This window comes from Salminus brasiliensis, chromosome 7, assembly GCF_030463535.1.
Source record: "Salminus brasiliensis chromosome 7, fSalBra1.hap2, whole genome shotgun sequence".
In the NCBI taxonomy this organism is placed as follows: Eukaryota; Metazoa; Chordata; class Actinopteri; order Characiformes; family Bryconidae; genus Salminus; species Salminus brasiliensis.
The window spans coordinates 41,909,626-41,926,972 of record NC_132884.1 but is presented as its reverse complement, the minus strand read 5'-3'; the positions used below and the strand labels follow the sequence as shown (position 1 = coordinate 41,926,972).

At 39.2% G+C, this 17,347-nt stretch overlaps 1 protein-coding gene across 1 annotated transcript in view; it reads right to left on the bottom strand.

Moving 5' to 3' along the window:
• Positions 1-17,347, bottom strand: part of cntn6 (contactin 6) — a 184,701-nt gene that overhangs the window by 42,793 nt on the left and 124,561 nt on the right. The window contains exons 6-9 of the mRNA XM_072684920.1: positions 8,868-9,071; positions 5,491-5,593; positions 2,407-2,591; positions 1,651-1,793 (exon numbers count right to left, since the gene is read on the bottom strand). Coding sequence (XP_072541021.1) covers positions 1,651-1,793; positions 2,407-2,591; positions 5,491-5,593; positions 8,868-9,071 — 635 coding nt within the window. The remainder of the gene's footprint in view (positions 1-1,650; positions 1,794-2,406; positions 2,592-5,490; positions 5,594-8,867; positions 9,072-17,347) is intronic.

Below are 17,347 nucleotides of genomic sequence, written 5' to 3'. Positions count from 1 at the left end.
GTTAGACCCTTTGGGGTCAGAGGGCACTTGCTTGATTTTAAAATATCTTCTTAAATTGGTCTTTAAAGGCACTTACATGTAACAGAACTAAATGGTTTATATATTATTTATGTCTCTCTCTGCTTGAATTAAGAGTGGAGGGTTTCTGACGGGATGGGTAAGACCGTGGTGATTTTCTGACTGTCCACTCGTCAGTTTTACTCAAAACATAAACAGATCCGCGAATCCACCAGTTAGACAAGGCAAGAGGCAGAAGATTGAGTGTTTCTCAAACCTTCTTTAATAGCCTCGTAACTCCAGATGTGAGTCACGTATGTATCTCATGATGAGGGAAATGATGCAATGGAAAGGTCGGGCTCTACAGATTCAGGAGATGTTTGAAGTTTGCTATAATATCGCAAAGATATTAATAGAAACATAGAGAAACATCAAATTTGATGCACCAATGCTTTCGTCAACCCCAAGGGGCTAAGCAGGCTTGTCTGGGACATGAAGCACTGCTTGTGGACCAGTGAAAAAAATGAGGGGGTTGTTGACATTATTTTTCAGGGTCTTTTTTTAACGCCTGTAATTTTGCATATGACTGTATATGGATCTTAAAGGCACAGTAACAAAAACAGGCCTGTTTCATTGAGATGGGTGAATAGAGGTTGAATGAATTCTGCATGTTTTTGGTTCACAGAAATATTGTGAAAGGAGCTCACAATAATTTATTACCAGAAATTAAATAATAAATTACCAGAAAATGTAAAATATTTACATCCTGAGGCCCGGACTTTTGCTTAGTGTGCATTTTTAATTTCTCCTGGAATGATGGTGGTGGAGCTCCATCCAGTACTTTTGGGATGAGTTGGGGAGTTGAGGATGGTGAGGTGGAGTGGAGATCATCCAACATCCAGACCTCACTAACTGCTTATGTGGTTGAAAGCAATCAAATCCTCAAAGCAATGCTCCTCCAAAATTAAGTAGAAAGTCTTCTTCCCTGAGACAGTTACTCCAACAAAAGCAGGGTCTTTTCAGCTGATAGACACTTGATAGACTTAACGCCTGTAATTTTGCATATGACTGTATATGGATCTTAAAGGCACAGTAACAAAAACAGGCCTGTTTCATTGAGATGGGTGAATAGAGGTTGAATGAATTCTGCATGTTTTTGGTTCACAGAAATATTGTGAAAGGAGCTCACAATAATTTATTACCAGAAAATAAATAATAAATTACCAGAAAATGTAAAATATTTACATCCTGAGACCCGGACCCGGCTTAGTATGCATTTTTAATTTCTCCTATTTGGGATTTTTAGGACCTAACAAGTATAAAAACTAAACTTAGTCTTTGTACAGAAAGTCGTCTGTGCAAAAAACAAAGTTTTAAAAAATAAAGTATTATGGTGCAGAGAAGCAAAAATGTAATGTCCCCATATGAGCATGCAAGGTCTCTAGAGGTTAAAGCCAATATATTCCATACATGACTTAGAGTAACTTCAGTTAAACAGTTATGGTATTCCTACATATCTGAGAATATGTATCACACACAAATCACTAAATGCATGGAAACTGATTCCTCGCCGAGTCTGACAGTAGTTTGACAGATCTCTTGACTGAGAACAAACAGACTCTTAATCCCGCGGCTCAGTGCTTGTCTTCTCACCTGGGACGCCAAGGTCTGCCCGTTCTTAAGCCATCTGTACACAGGCTGGGGTTTACCGTTAGCTCTGCACTCCCAGCGGAGATCATCCTCGATGGCCATGTAGGCGTCCCGCAGCGTCTGAGCCCAGTGTAGGTGCTCCACGTCTGCAAAATAAATAAGCTCTCAGCTGTCTGTGAACACAAGCTAAAAATGCCATAAACAAGAGGCCGCCTCTTCATTCTGTTCGTTCCTGCTCCCCCCGCCGGCTGTGCACGGTTGCGGGTTTGCTGGAGAAGGCTCCAGCCCATTATAAACCACCAAACAGTGAGGTTAATTGGTACACATTAATTCCAGATTATCCTGTCTTTATAGTGCCCTTTTCTTGGTGTGAGCAAAATTGTTTTTCACTGCTGACCTGACGACTCATCCTGCAGCTATTTTAATTAGTCTGGCTCTGCTGAGTGACAATAAGATGTGTTCGTCCACAGGTTATTCATTATTCAGTACCGGTTACCATGCCGTCCAGTTTCTGACGCGCAATTAAAATTTCTTCTATTGATTTCCCCGCTGTAAAGGTAACAAATCAACAAAATGTCACATTCAATAGATAGGATTAAGAAATATGTTTTTGCACAACAGACCTGTAATTAATCCAAAGCACTCCAATCGCTGACACTCGAAGACATATTTGAACAAATACACATATCCAATTTGTGGCCTCGTTAGCTAGGTATGTGTCTTTCCTCCTGTTGTTAACTGTTTCCAAGCTACTCTTACCGTTAAAAATGAGATGTCCTTTGGAGACGCTGCGGCCTCTGGAATTCTCCGCCACACATTCGTAAAAGCCGGCGTCCTCTGGCCGGAAATAAGGTATCTCCAGGACCCCGTTAGAATGATTGATTTTCATCTTTCCAGGAAAGGGGCTGCCGTCTGCTCTTCTCCAGGATATGGAAGGCACTGGACTGACCAATCACACAGGCAGGTCACGTTAGCACCAAAACACCTGTCAATCACGGACTAAGAGCAACATTTCCAAAACGCTGCGGTTAATATCACTCAAAAAATGCATCATATTTATTCAGAGGAGGTTTGGCATGAAAAAAACATACTGTTCCAGAGAAACGTACTCAGTCAGAATTTTTCACAGTGGTGGTGAATGCACCCAGACGAGTTTAAGAAGAGTGTAAAGCTCCTCACAGAAGGTTATTTTGCCACACAGGTGCAGTATGAATGCAACCTGATGCCCAAGACATGGTTCCATGATAGTTTTGGGAAGGTCTTGGCTTAAAATACATTTTAAGTACATTCATGGTGAAGATACATACACTAAATGTCCAAATTTAGTTTGTGGACACTCTGTCTAATGAACGCATTCAGCTATTTTCAATTGGCACCATGTTGCCTAATGCCAGGTGTGGACTAAAGGGGTACACAACCCTCCAGCATTGAGCTGTGGAGCAGTGGAAGAACTGTGTTCTCTGGAATGATGGTGGTTGAGCTCCATCCAGTACTTTTGGGAGTTGAGGACTTGGGGATGATGAGGTGGCGTGGAAATCATTCAACATCCAGACCTCACTAACTGCTTATGTGGTTGAAAGCAATCAAATCATCATGGCAATTCTTCCCTGAGACTGGAGTTACTCCAACAAAAGCAAGATCAACTTATTTTTAATACCCTTGATTTCAGAAGAAACAATGAAGGAACAAGTGTCCCAATACTTTTGTCAACATAGTGCACACGAAGTGCATTTCAAGGCTGCATTAAAAACTTGGAATTGTGGATTTTCCACACTTTTACCATCATCAGTAATACAGATACAACCCAGAAGACACATTTAGGGTTACTGGTCACGTTAAAATGCCTTACGCATAAAATGCCATCATTTGCGTTGTAGTCATGGTAACACCTGGTTCCATTCACTGCCTCTGAAAAGATGAGGGACGTTTCTCTACAGATAACTATTTCACACCGAACCCCGAACAAATGACTTTGTTTACTTTGTTTACTTGCTTGAATTGAGCAGGTAAATCAGTGGATTTCTTGTTAATGAGTGGTCTCAGGGAGAAGTGGTGTTGTCGCACTGGTTCTTTACAGAACCAAAAGTAGTTCTTCTATGGCACTGCTAAAAGAACCTTTATCTGAAGAGTGAATGTGCACTGTCCGAATGTCCGAACCTAACCAGACAGCTATCTTAAGGTTACATATTTTTAAATAAATATAACAAATTACATATTTATTGCAGTAGCATAACCTCATATTGAAAATTGTAAAAAGAAATGTAAGATTTAATTTAATAAATAAAAAAGTATTATTTAAAATGACCTGTTCCACAATTATTGGCACCCCTAACAATTCCTAGAAAATAAATGTAGTTGAAGCATTTCTGTCATTTGTACTATAGTTTATTAAGTTGATCTAGGAACCATTAATTAGTAATATAAATATGATGTGACACAGATGCCTATTTCTCTTATCTACTCTCCAATATGGAAAAGACAGGAGAACACATCATTCCAGTAAGGCAGATGTGTGTCGACCTTCATAAGTCTACAATGGCTACAAGAAAACAGCCACTCGCCTCCACCTGCCCGTATCTACAGCCAGAGGACTCATCAGGAAGAGCAGCGAACCAGCCTGGACGAGGACGTGAGTTTATCTTGCCACCCCGAACAGTGAGGAGGACGGAAGAAGGAGAAGTAGAAAGTTCTTGGAGGCTGTAAAAGGATGCTAGCATGGATATCCCGAGGATTGATTAACGGGTTGCTGGAGGTTTGCTGTTCTTCATTACGCAAGGTTCTAGAAATGACTCAAGGGCATGTTGTCCTAAGCTTTATCAACTCCTGGAAGTTTAAAGGATTTGCTAGAATGAGTATTCCCAGGATTGATGAACAGCTTAGAGGCTGGTTTTGCGGCTGCTGCTTTATTTTATTATTATATTATTATATTATTTAATTATTTAAATACTTTTTAAATGCTTTTAAAGATTTAACTTTTCTTTAAGTCTGTTATTTTCATTGTTTATGAACAGCACTTTAAATTGCCGGTGTGTATGAAAGGTGCTATACAAATAAACTAGTCTATATTCACTATATTAAGGACAGCATACAGTCTGTAGCTCGCTTCCATGATTTTATGTTATTTTAAAATTGCTTTCCTGTTTTTATCATCTTTTATTTTATCATTTTTTTATTTTTTATTATTATGTGCGGTAGCCTTGTGTGTCCTGAAAGGCACTGATAAATAAAATTTATTATTATGTACTATAATTATAATAAAAAAGCACTAATCGATAGAATCAGACAGCCCTAAGCTAATGCATTCACCCTAATACCTGGTCATCACACTTCCGCACTCACCTGTGACATTAATGGAAAGTTGTTTCTGATGGCCAATAAGCACAGGTAAAAAAGTTGATCCATACAGTAACAAACCAGAAGCTCAATTCAAATATAGCAAGTTCCTTAAAGCAGAGATGCCAGTTTTAAAATATGCCTCCGCATTTTGACCTACATGGCAAATTTGCACACTTCCGAAACTGCCTGCCAGCTAAACCCACAGCTACTCAGTGCCTGACAGGCCTCCTGCAGCCTTTGCGCTCCCCTGACACATTACCTGTAGACAATCGGAGGTCTCCACCTCCCACCCAAGCCGTGAAACCCAGGCTTCAGCTGTTTCTGTAATGGCGAGCGCACCACTCTCTCCTGCTAGCTGCATTTTTGTAAGATTAAAGAAGGCTGTGTTTCCCTAAGAGACGTTTCTCTTAAATAAAGCGCTAAGATGTACTGTGTGCCATGTGTGCAGATCCCTCGCTGACTACAGAGCTCTCTGGAGGCGAGACGCAGTGCATATGCTAGACCTACTTTCCTAAAGCGAAGCACTCGAGCCTGACCGACGATCCTTTGGCCACCTGGAGCGTTTCTTCAAACTGGACTTCGATCTTCGGCTCGTATTCTCCCATCACGGCTGCAGGAAGGGGAAAGTAAGTCAGATATCAGTGACAAACTCCAGTGCTGACAGTTATGAAATTAAAGCTGTACTCTTGCTGTTAATCAGACTGATACATCCTACAGAACATCATATCTGCCATGCCATAGCCTCGTAACTCCTTGCACATATTATATAGAAAATCTTTTGTTTTCTTTACATTGTGTGAACATTTAAAGATGAACAGAACATATAAAAATAATCTAAAATGACTGAGAATGATCTCATTTCTCATTACATTACCAAAGCCTCAGACACTGAACCATGTTGTGACACATGCTGTCTATTAGACGAGGATGTGGGAGTTTGATGGTTTTGTAGGTTTTGTTGGTTTTTAAGTGAAAAAAGCCAAAGATCTTCAGACAAACTCTTCAGCAGCTGTTTTTTTGTTTCAATAAGGATAAAGAATAAGCAGCCCTGCCCTATCCACACCACCATCCCCACCACCACCACCCATGTCAGACCAGCTGCACACCCTCCTACCACTGCTAATGACCATATTAAAACCTAAACGGACTCTTAACTATCTGTCAGTATTAATATCCCCGCTATGACCCATCATTACTCTCATTACTCTGATCATCACTACCATTACTACATTAAGTTATTCTACACCATGATTAATATAATATGATTAAAAATATGTTGCACACCTGAGCAGTACAACAGTTTAGATTTTTCATATATTTTTATGTTATTGATTTTTTTATTCTTTTTTTCTGTATTTTACTCATTTCTGATGGTGTAAAGCTGCTTTGTGACGACAACAGTTGTAAAAAGCTATATAAATAAATCTGACTTGACTTGACTTGATAAAGGATAAAGGACAAAGGTCCCAGTTACACCCAAAGAGCAATTATATATTGAATAAATAAAATAATTGAATATAAAAAGGGTAGACATAAATAGGAAAAGTCAAGAAATTAAAAAAGAAGTAGCAGCAATATGATCACAATGTGAAAGGAGTGTAGCAGCATGAATGAATAAGTAGCAGTAAGATAATAAAGTGTCAAGTGTGGGTAAAGTGTCTCAGTGTCCTCGAAAGGTGTGAGTGCAGTGTGTTTGGGCTAGATATAGTTTAAGAGTCTTCCAGCTTCTTCAAAATTTGTTTAAATAATACTGTAAATCTGCAAGTGTTACTGAACAGATATGGTGTATTTAATTGTCTTACAAATACAATAAATCATTAACAGTGTCATCTGCCAAAGTTTGGACACCAAATTGTATCAAAAAGTCTCAGGGCTTTCTTAACTCATTAGGCCATAATTGACTTATTGGGGTTGCAGGCAGATCAAGATTTGCCATTAGGAAATGTCAGATGATGACAGAGTGTAACTCATTCTCTGACTCTTCAAACCTGGTGCCAACTCTCTACCACCATGGGCTGCTCTAGACGGCTGCTGAGGATGTGAAAATGAGGGTAATTGATGCTATAAAGCAGGAAAAGCCTTTTAACGATATCAAAGCTCTCACAATACCAAAAACGTAATTAAGAAATGGCAGTTAGAGAGAACTGTGGAAGCTAGGGCAAGATCTGGAAGAAATAGAAAACTGAAAATAGAAAATAAATAAAATAAAATAGAAAGTTGGCCAAAAAACACTGCCCCCAACTCCGTTTGATAGCAAAAGATGGTGGGAGGTTTATCCCAGACCCATTCCCCTCCAAGCTACAAATGTAACCCAGCAAGATCTAACCAGCATCTACCAGCATCTAAGCTGTTAATCAACCCACCACAAAATCAACCCACCACAAAATCATATTTTATGGTGAGTTTTTTTTAAATAAAATAAAAAATCAATAAAAATAAAAATAAAAAAATCAAAAGCAAGAAATAATAATAAGATAATAAAATAATTACGGTATATAGAACAAGACAAGATCCTACAACAAACTATTAATGTTACACATAAGCTTCCCTTCACTCACACTCTAATCACCCACTACATCACAAGCTCTTCACAGGGGTCATCAGGTAGGCACTGCCCTCTATCACTGTTTCACTGAATGAAGCCCACGACACCTCCGGTAGGCTCAACAATGAAGTCTGGCATCCCTGACCCACTCCCCTCCAAGCTCCAAATGTATATTCAGTAAAAAAAAATAAAGAGCAGCACACCTTGCCAACTGTTAACACTCGGGTTTGTGTGACAGCCAGTTTATCCAGAAAATATACAATGCAATGATCCAAAATACACCTCCAAATCCTTTAAGAAATGCATGCAGGTGACTTCTCAGTCACCTGACTGCAACCTCTGGGTGGAAATCTATGGGTGGATCTTTGACATGCTGTGTAGCAAGGTGACGCAAGAATAAACATGGAAGTAGAAATGCTCCCTAGAGAAGAGTGGATGGACATACACATACACATGGACTACATAGGCCGTGATATCTACCACAATACTGACTCAGCAAGGTATCCAAACTTTTGCACATGCCAAATGACTGCTTTGTCGTTTTATCTACTGTGCGAAAACCTCTGCAGAAAATGTTATATTTAAAATAAATGTTCAAACTTGCCTTGTAAGGCATGACAAAAGTTTCTGGACCATTTATCTTACCCTTAATGAATTTTACTGTAAGCCTTTTTTTATCTGACTCTTCTGCAAAGTCTAGTAAAGCTATTTTAGTGGAAGAGCATTGTGAGAAGCAAATTTACACACTACTGTCAACCACAATGAGGGTATGCAGCAGTTTTTAACCCCTTTGGCTTTTTACACACTGAGGCATGTTATTCAGCAACTACTGGACTTTCTGGTGGAGCAATTCCTTGGTAATAGAAGTGGGTAATAAATAACACTTTTGGCCCGTCGGCAGGTCACTGGCCATTTAGGGGGTTAAACAGAAGCCACAATTAAGATGAATAATCTAAATTAAATAAAGATTTACTGTTTTGGAGATATGAGGTTTTATTATGCAGTCAAAACATGTACTATACGATACGGTATGTAGAGTCCAGTACAGTCTGTACATGAATAATGTATATCTCTGTGTGTGTGAGTGTGTTTCCATGTGTGAGGACGGCTGTGTCACACCAGAATGTGCACATGCTAAACAGAAGCACTTTCTCAGTCGGCCATGAATACACACACACACACACACACACACACACAAACACACATACATGCAGCAGCTGCAGACACACAAACACCATGGCTCCAAGCAGTGGCAAAACAAACATGGTCACGCTCAAGCCAACTGATTCATGTCTGGTAGGGCACAGGATAAAGCAGTCAGCCCACTGAGGACGCTCACCATCCCTCCGCAGAACCACCGGGGTTGGTGAGCTGTACACGGTGGCGTTGGTCATCATATTCTTCACCACGCACGTGTAGTTCCCCACGTCTGACGGCTCCACCTTAGCAATGTACAAGTTTCCCGTCCTCTGGGACACAAAGCGGCGGTTATCTCTGATTAGGACGCTGGGCCGGCCGTTGTAGATCCACGAGTATCTGATCTCTGGTGGGAAAAAAGAGAAACAGCTCATTACTACTCATTACTACACGCATGTTAGTATTGGATTTTGAAATTAAGGGGTCCTGTAACCCTGCTGTGTTTGATCACTCAGTGGCCCAAGTCGTCATAGTAGCCCGGGCAAAGACTACGGATGCATTTGAGGAAAGCTGATTTCATGCAGATCACTGCAGAGATATGCCTATTTTAACACCATTTCGAGATTTGCTGGAAATTAAATGCAATCACAGGTTCATTAAAAAAAAGTATGTCCATGAGATTGAGATATGCTGTTTATCTATCATCGCTTCATGCAAAAACCTCAAAAAATCTCCAAAATGACAATTTTGTACAGAAGAAGGAAAAATCTCTAACTTTCAATGGAAGTCAATGTAGAAAAAAATCATTCATCAATCAGTCATTATGGAGCGTTTCTACTGGGCCATTGATCATGAGATGCAATACAAATGAAATACAATATAAAAAATAACTGTCAAAAAATGGAAAACATTAAAGATTAAGATACAAGGTTTTTGTACGTCAGTGATTCTATCTCCAATACATACATAACACACATATTACATATTTTATTATACTGCTCAAATCACACAGCAGTATGTTGCACATTTTGCACTTTACACTCTTAATCATGCTCAATTTACATTTCACATTTCTATTTTCTATATTTTTGACATATATTATTTCTACTGCATACACTTTACTTATTTAAGCATCTTTTTATCATTAATATTATTATATTATATATATATTTTTTTGTGTGTGTCTGTTACACTAAAACATCTGTAAAATGTAAGATAAAATACTGGCAGCCATGGTTGCCAGAATTTCAATATAAAATATGCATTTGCAATGAATAACACATTACAGGGGGCTTTTTTGGCAACCATAAGTTTTATATACCTTTTAAACTATTCTGTTTACAGTACACTGCGGTAAAAATAGAGTCACACTCAGCAGCACAGAAAATGGTAACTTGCTTTTATAGCTTTTAACACTAAGGCCAGGTTGTTATATATAATATATATATATATATATATATATATATATATATATATATATATATATATATATATATATATACCAAAGAGAAGGTAGCCTGGGGGCACGAATACATACTGACAGTGAGTGAAGGTGTCAGGGACACACCCAATATGCAAACAGATGATCCCAGGAGCCAATGAGATTTTATTTTGATGTTTTACATTCAAATCCATTGTATATTATTAAAACCGTACAGCTGACTCACATGTGTAATGTATTTTCACAAACAAATTCTGTAAATAAAATACAATGTTGTACAGAGTATAAATATTACATTATATTATAAATATTAAATATTAAATATTATACTGCTTAATTGGAATATTGTTTTTTTTTCAGAAAAAAAATTTAACAATTAGTGTTATGGCTAATATATGTATTTATGATATTCCCCTGCTACAGAAACTGTATTTAACCTCACAATGTTTTAGTATCACGGTCTGACAGTTTTCTCTGTAAAATGTACAGACATTCTTTCTAAAAAAAAATAAGAGTTATTGTAGTGCTGGAGGCAAAGCTTTCCAAAACCCTCAGACATTGTGTTGGGTTTTGTTCATTAGCTCTAAACATCATTATTTTACTTTATTATTATTTTGCATGAGAGTCAATGTCAATGTTAAACCCTGCCACATGCAAGACCTTACCAGAGGCTTATCGGCCCTGACCTTGGCTAAGCAAATCACAACTAAATTCAGTTTCGACAGTAACTGTTAATAAACCACAGATGAAAAAGGAAAAAAATGGTGGCAACTCACACACAGGTACCAGCGAACATATCATTAGCAGAAATAAACTCAGTAGCAGTTTTGCATGCTCACACTTGCATAAACACATCACAAAACACATTACAAAAACTAATGCCAGCTTTCAGTCACAAGCAACCTTTAACTAAACAGCATTAAAAAGTTACACTAGTAAACAAAGTGAGTAAATTTACATTAAGGCTAAACCTAAAAAGACTAAACCTGTCGGATTCAATACAGACTGCATGTTCTGTCTATTTGTACCATAGTGATAGGCTTGAGTACAGTTTCTACAATTGCTAATTCAATTCAAGCTTCAAATTAAGCTACCTGTTACATAACCTTACAGTATCAGCAGTTATCTTGGACCATGTACAGGGCTCAACAGGTACCTTAACAAATGTCCACTTAGTCAGTCCTGGTGTTTTGGAATTGTTACTGTTGAATAGCATTACTTTACTTGATGATGAACTACTTTTTGGGGGAAGGATCTGGACTTTTTTTGTACAAACTGATGTATAGCAGCAATAGAACACTCAAGGTCATGTGTAATCTACAGCAATAAAATCACAGCTGTGATGTTATTTGTAAAAACACACAACCTTGAGTGTTCTATTGATGAAATACACTGTAATATGTTTCTCTATGCCTCTAACAAAATGTCAAAACAATTACATTAGCTAGGCTATTTTCATTTTGCAAAGTACATTAGCTAGACTAATGTCTAGTTAAGCTATTTTCATGTTGAAAAGTGTCCAAATACTTAAATAAAACTACTTTTTCTTAATTTTGCATGATCTAGTACTCATGTGGATCCACTTACTACTCAGCTCTGCCAATATGTATTGATGCCATGGACTACATAACCGTGTACAGGAAAGGGGTTTCTTGAAAGTTGTTGGGTGCGATCAACAACAGTGGTTTTCTATAGACTTTGGAGGTGTTTAGTCAGTTTTGATGGTTCTGAAGTAATCCTGTTGACACCTGCTGTTGTTGAAGTTCGAATTGCTGGGACACAACTGATCCATCCTCTTGGTTGACACCATGCTAATTGCAATCACTACTGTAATTGCAATGTTTTTGCAAAAAATCAAACAGAGCATTAATGAAATAATGCCACGTTACTGCATTTGATGTGTCAGTTAAACAAAGAATTAAAGTAATTAATTAGCCAATAAATAAATTAGCCAATTTGGAAAGAACTTTAGCCAGGTTCATATCCAGCTAGGCTATTTTCATTTTGGAAAGTGTCCAAAAAGTTAAATAAATTGTCTTTTCCTGGTACTCATGCCAATATTTATTGATGCTATGGATCACAGATCAGATGAAGGCAAGGAACGCAAGCAGGAAAGGGTTTCTTAAAAGTTGTTGGATTCAACCAACAACAGTGATTTTTCATAGATCATGGAGGTGTTTATTCAGTTTTGGTGGTTCTGATCCTTTTGACACTTGCTGTTAAAGTTCTAATTGCTGGGACACAACTGATCCATCCACTTGGTTGACACCATGCTAATTGCAATCACTACTAAAGACATTGTCAGTTAAACAAACAATCAAATTAATGTAGCCAATTACATTAGCAAAGCTAAAGTGTCCAAATAGTCATATAGAACTTGCTTTGTCCTGACCTGGTACTCATGTGGATCCACTTACTACTCAGCTCTGCCAATATTAATTATGCTATGGATTACAGATCAGATTAAAGCAAGGGACATGACCTGAAAAGGTTTTTTTTTTTACATTCTTGGATTAAACCAACAACAGTGATTTTCCATAGACTGTGGAGGTGTTCAGTCAGTTTTGGTGGTTCTGAACGAATCATTTTGACACTCTCTGTTCTGACACTAAGTTCTAATTGCTGGGACACAACTGTCAGAATACATCACAGAAATAAGCTTTGCGTGATTAGTAAAGACCTTCACTACCATGCTAGAGATGAATGACGCACCACCGAGCTTCAAATCCTGAAAACTGGTCAATAGCAGTCAGGAAGCAAACCGAGCAGTGATGAATGATGTAGAGGACTTCAGATTGATGTTCTACAGTCTAGAACCGTGCAGTTGAATGTGGGCCTGTTAAGTAGGTGGACCTCATAAAGTGAGTGGAAGTAATAATGAAAAGAAATGAAGTGTATATTGATGATTGATGGTCGGATGAGTTATTAACTTAAGTGAAACTCCACTTATAACCACAAGCGCAGAGAAACAGCCTCAAATTCAATCAGTCTCATTCAGTGGCTCCTTCTGATCCTTTTGTCTTATAAAGTGGTTTGATGCTCGGGTGTTGCCTTAGAGATGTGTCTCTGCGCTCCCTCTGGTCCCGACAGCTTTTTCATCGCTTCATTTCTTAATGAGACAGAGAAGCAGAGCACGAAGCAGCTGGATCCGCCGCCATCAGTGTCAATTTAGGGAGCGCTTATTAAAGGGCCTGAAGGGGTTGGCGAGATTGAAACGAGGCTTGATAAGAGCTCGCCTGAGATCAGAACACACTGTGTCCCAAAGTCAGACTTCTTTTCTGTTTCTCGACGCAAGGACAAGACAGAAGTCCCGTCGGCTTCTGGGACCAAAAGAGTTGTTGAATTAAAGCCGTTCGGGAGGAAGTGGTAGTAGGGGGTGATGGGTCTCTCATGATTAGTGGGTGTCACGGAGGGTCCTGCTTAAGGCCTCGTCTCTCTCAGTGGGACAGGCCCCCTCCAGCTCAGCTTAGATACTCCGACAGACCAGAACAGTGAACTTGGCTCGCTTTGCAAACACAAAGAATTGATTCTACTGTAGACGTGTGATCTCATACTAATGTCACAGACATGGCTGAGATCCTGAGCATTTGCATAAGCAGATACAGTTGGTTTGCATGTATTTATAAGCCTGTCATGCTATTTTGCAACAAGCATTCATTTGAATTTACCTTATCCTACCGAACATTTCACTGGTGATGAATTCAGAGCTACAGATACTCACACAGAGCTTGAAATAAGCCCAAAACATTAGTCACCTTGGATGTTTAAGGTGGTAGTAACTTCAGGCTTGAGGATGATCGGGCTGTAAATACCTGCAGGGTTTGTGACAATGGGACTAGATTGACTCATGATTGTTGGATGTGTGGAAAATGGGTTGCAGAGCAGATGTTAATGATTGGCTTAAGGAGTGATTGCATTTGGGCGTAGCCAAAGACTGTAGTATGAAGGAAGTAGCTAAATCTGCTAGTGGATGGAAGCATACGGTCATACAGGTCTACCAGCAGTGGCAGAAATCCCAGACTATGGAAAATTCTCCTCAGAATTGAGGCAGAAAGACAAAACTGATGGAGACAAGAGGCATTTGCTTATGTGGAGTATATATGGAGTAACTGTCTCTACTGTCCAGAGAAGAAGGCTTTCTGCTGGATTTTGGAGGAGCATTGCTGTGAGGATTTGATTGCATTCAGCAATAAGAGTGTTAGTGAGGACAGGATGTTGGATGATTATGTTTTCCACCCCACCTCATAACTCCCCAACTCATCCCAAAAGTACTGAATGGAGCACCAATACCATCATTTAAGAGAACACAGCTCTTCCACTGCTCCACAACTCAATGCTGGGGAGCAGTGGAATATACGCCTGGCATTAGGAATTAGAGGGGGTGTCCACAAACATTTGGATATACAGTGTACCTTTGGAAATAAAATGTACACTCAAATAAAGGTACCTTGAGCGGTGCCATGGAAGAACCGATTTTGGTTCCATAAAGAACGATGGGCCTCATCATGGGTTCTTCTTTCTTAAATTAGTTGTTTAGAAAAGCCATAACAGGAAGTCTACACCAGATTCAGGCTGTGTTATTAAAGATCCGAATTGTTCACAGCTCTGCTCCTATGAAGATTATGAACTCATTATTCTCATAAACTGGACAAATCCCACTTAAAAATGTCAGAATCTTCATGAAACCTTAAGAACATTGGTTAATGAGGCCCAATGTTTCTTTTTTTCTGATCAAGAATTTTTATTTTACAAAACAACAAAGAACAAGGGGATGGGGGGTATCAGACAACATGGACTGCAATCAAGATCATAGGTACAACATCACATAATTAAATAAGGGATAAAATGTCCATATTTAACGGACACCTTGCGGGGAAATCCAAAATGTGCTTAGCATGGTTAAGTCGTAAAGCCGTACATTCAAGTTTTGCTATGTTAAGTAAATGAACACCCAGACCGATTCCAAGCGAAGTCCAGGGGGAATCTAGTTTGTAGGACTGTTTTTTAGCTGCAGTAAATCCAGAAAACAACAGTTTACTCTGTATAACCTTTAACCCTGTATTGGAGTTGTCATTCAGGAGACAAGGCCCAATAGTTCTAATAGAAATGTGTGACAGTGAAGAACCTTTATATTGGTAAAGAACATGTAAAGAACATTTATATCAGGTGAAGGGTCTTTAGACCTTTCAAACCTCCTTTAAAGACTCCAGATCAACCATTCTTTGGTCAGGAAAAAAATATGTGTTGGTGCTTTTTTGGGTTTTAATGGTCACACCAGATGGTTTGCTGGTTGGGGTGGCCTGGTCGACTCAGGCAGACTATTCAGTTGCACCTGATTATAGATCGACCATGTTATCAATGTTGTAATAGATCAGCATGTGGAACTAGAGCTCTCTGTGGGCTCCAGTTTTTTTTAACACAGTTTAGAACACAGTTCAATACATTACAGTGACGCTCTAATCCAGAGTGACTTAGATTGGAATCATGTTACACAGGTACGAGAAGGTAGCGTTACCCAAGGTAGCGTTGAGTCTTACCCAAGAACTCTTATTGGTGTAGAGTGGTGTGCTTGGCAGGTTGGGAAATCAATGCCTAATCTGTCACAGGGGAGGCAGTGCTGTTATCCACTACACTACACCAACCAACACTCAGCATCCATTCGGAAGTTTCCTTTGATTGATAAATGCATTAATTGGTGCATTCAAAATGGTAGTTTGTGCTATAGCCTATATAAAAATAGTCATTTTTCAGCGTTGGCTTGTCATTAAATAAATAACTAAATGGTTTCAGCATTTCAGCACATAATACTAATATAGACACATTAAGAAGGAGACAAACATCTACATATAAAAAAACAGCCAAAAAGGTTTTTTGCAGCTATTAGAGCAATACAAGAATCACATTGGATGAGAATTCAGACGATGGTTCCTCTAATAAAGCTCCAGATTATGTAAAAGTTAATGAAAACAAACTATGTGCTCTGGTGGTGCACAGCTTTCATGAAAGTATGAAAAAGGTGGTGATTTTGAAGGTTTCTCTGCTGTTAAACATGGTGGAGGGTCATTTTTGAACCCTAAGTCTTTCACCACTATCGCCCTCCTCTCTTTATGGAATATCTGGCCCTAAAATTGGGTAAAGGTTACGGCAGCACATCCCTGACCAATCAAAGCTAAAGCTCTTTTTTTCCCTCAGTGTTTTTCTTTTACGTAGCTTTATAAGAATATATTTTATATATATTCTATACTATACTTATTATATTACATATTATACATATTATACTTTATTATACATGCTGTGCACATGACAATAAACTCCTGAACTTGAACTTAAGCTCTGCCCCGTCGTCTCTCCACTTCACCGTGGCATTTAGGAGCTGGGTGCCGGGACAAACAGGAGGTCCTGATGCAGCACTGTAGCCGGGGTGATCTGTTGCCTGCCACCCAGCTGTACCGCAACTTACCAAGACATCATGTAGCCGGGCGCTGAAGCAGTCGTGGCTCGAGCTTGTGTCTATATATGGGCTGGTAACTCGGTTCCAGATATCAGAACCTAAGTAAGCCCTAAAGATCTGTGAAATCACAACCGCAGTTCAAAGTGAACTGAAAAATGGGGTTAGCCAGTGATCGAGGGCTGTCAGTCATGCACGTACATTAGAATATTAAGACCACGTCCAGACCACTCTCATAGAGGTGTGTGGAGTGCTTTTATCCGACTTCTACTTTGTGTTTTCTAGTTAAACTTGACTGAACACCCACGTTTAGTATTATACACAAAATTCAATATATCAAACCATGTTCCCAGGAGATTTTAATAGTTTGCCTAGAACGGTACATCCAAGTGAAGAGCCTTTTAGGAGGGCCCACTTTGAGGCGTGTATCATTTCTGGGAATTTTGTCTATAATAAATAACTCTCAAAATCCACCATGGTATAGTTACAGTATAGCTCTTGTTATCAAAACTGCATATCCATATGAAAGAGCTTATGGCTTACAGAATGCGACAAACAGTGCAGAGCGTGATGGGGATTGAGGAGGGGTGGAGGTAGGGAGGGATTGTGAAAGCCTGCAGGGAGGTTGAGGGGTAGGGGAGGGGCGAGGTGCTTAAGGCCATCGATTCCGCTGGAAAACGCAGCCGAGTGGCAGAATGCTGGCGCGATGGCGTGAAATTGCGCTGGTGGCATGTGTGTATGTGTGTGTGGGGCACTTTGAGGGCCCGCTAATCAGCTGCACACAGGCACAGCA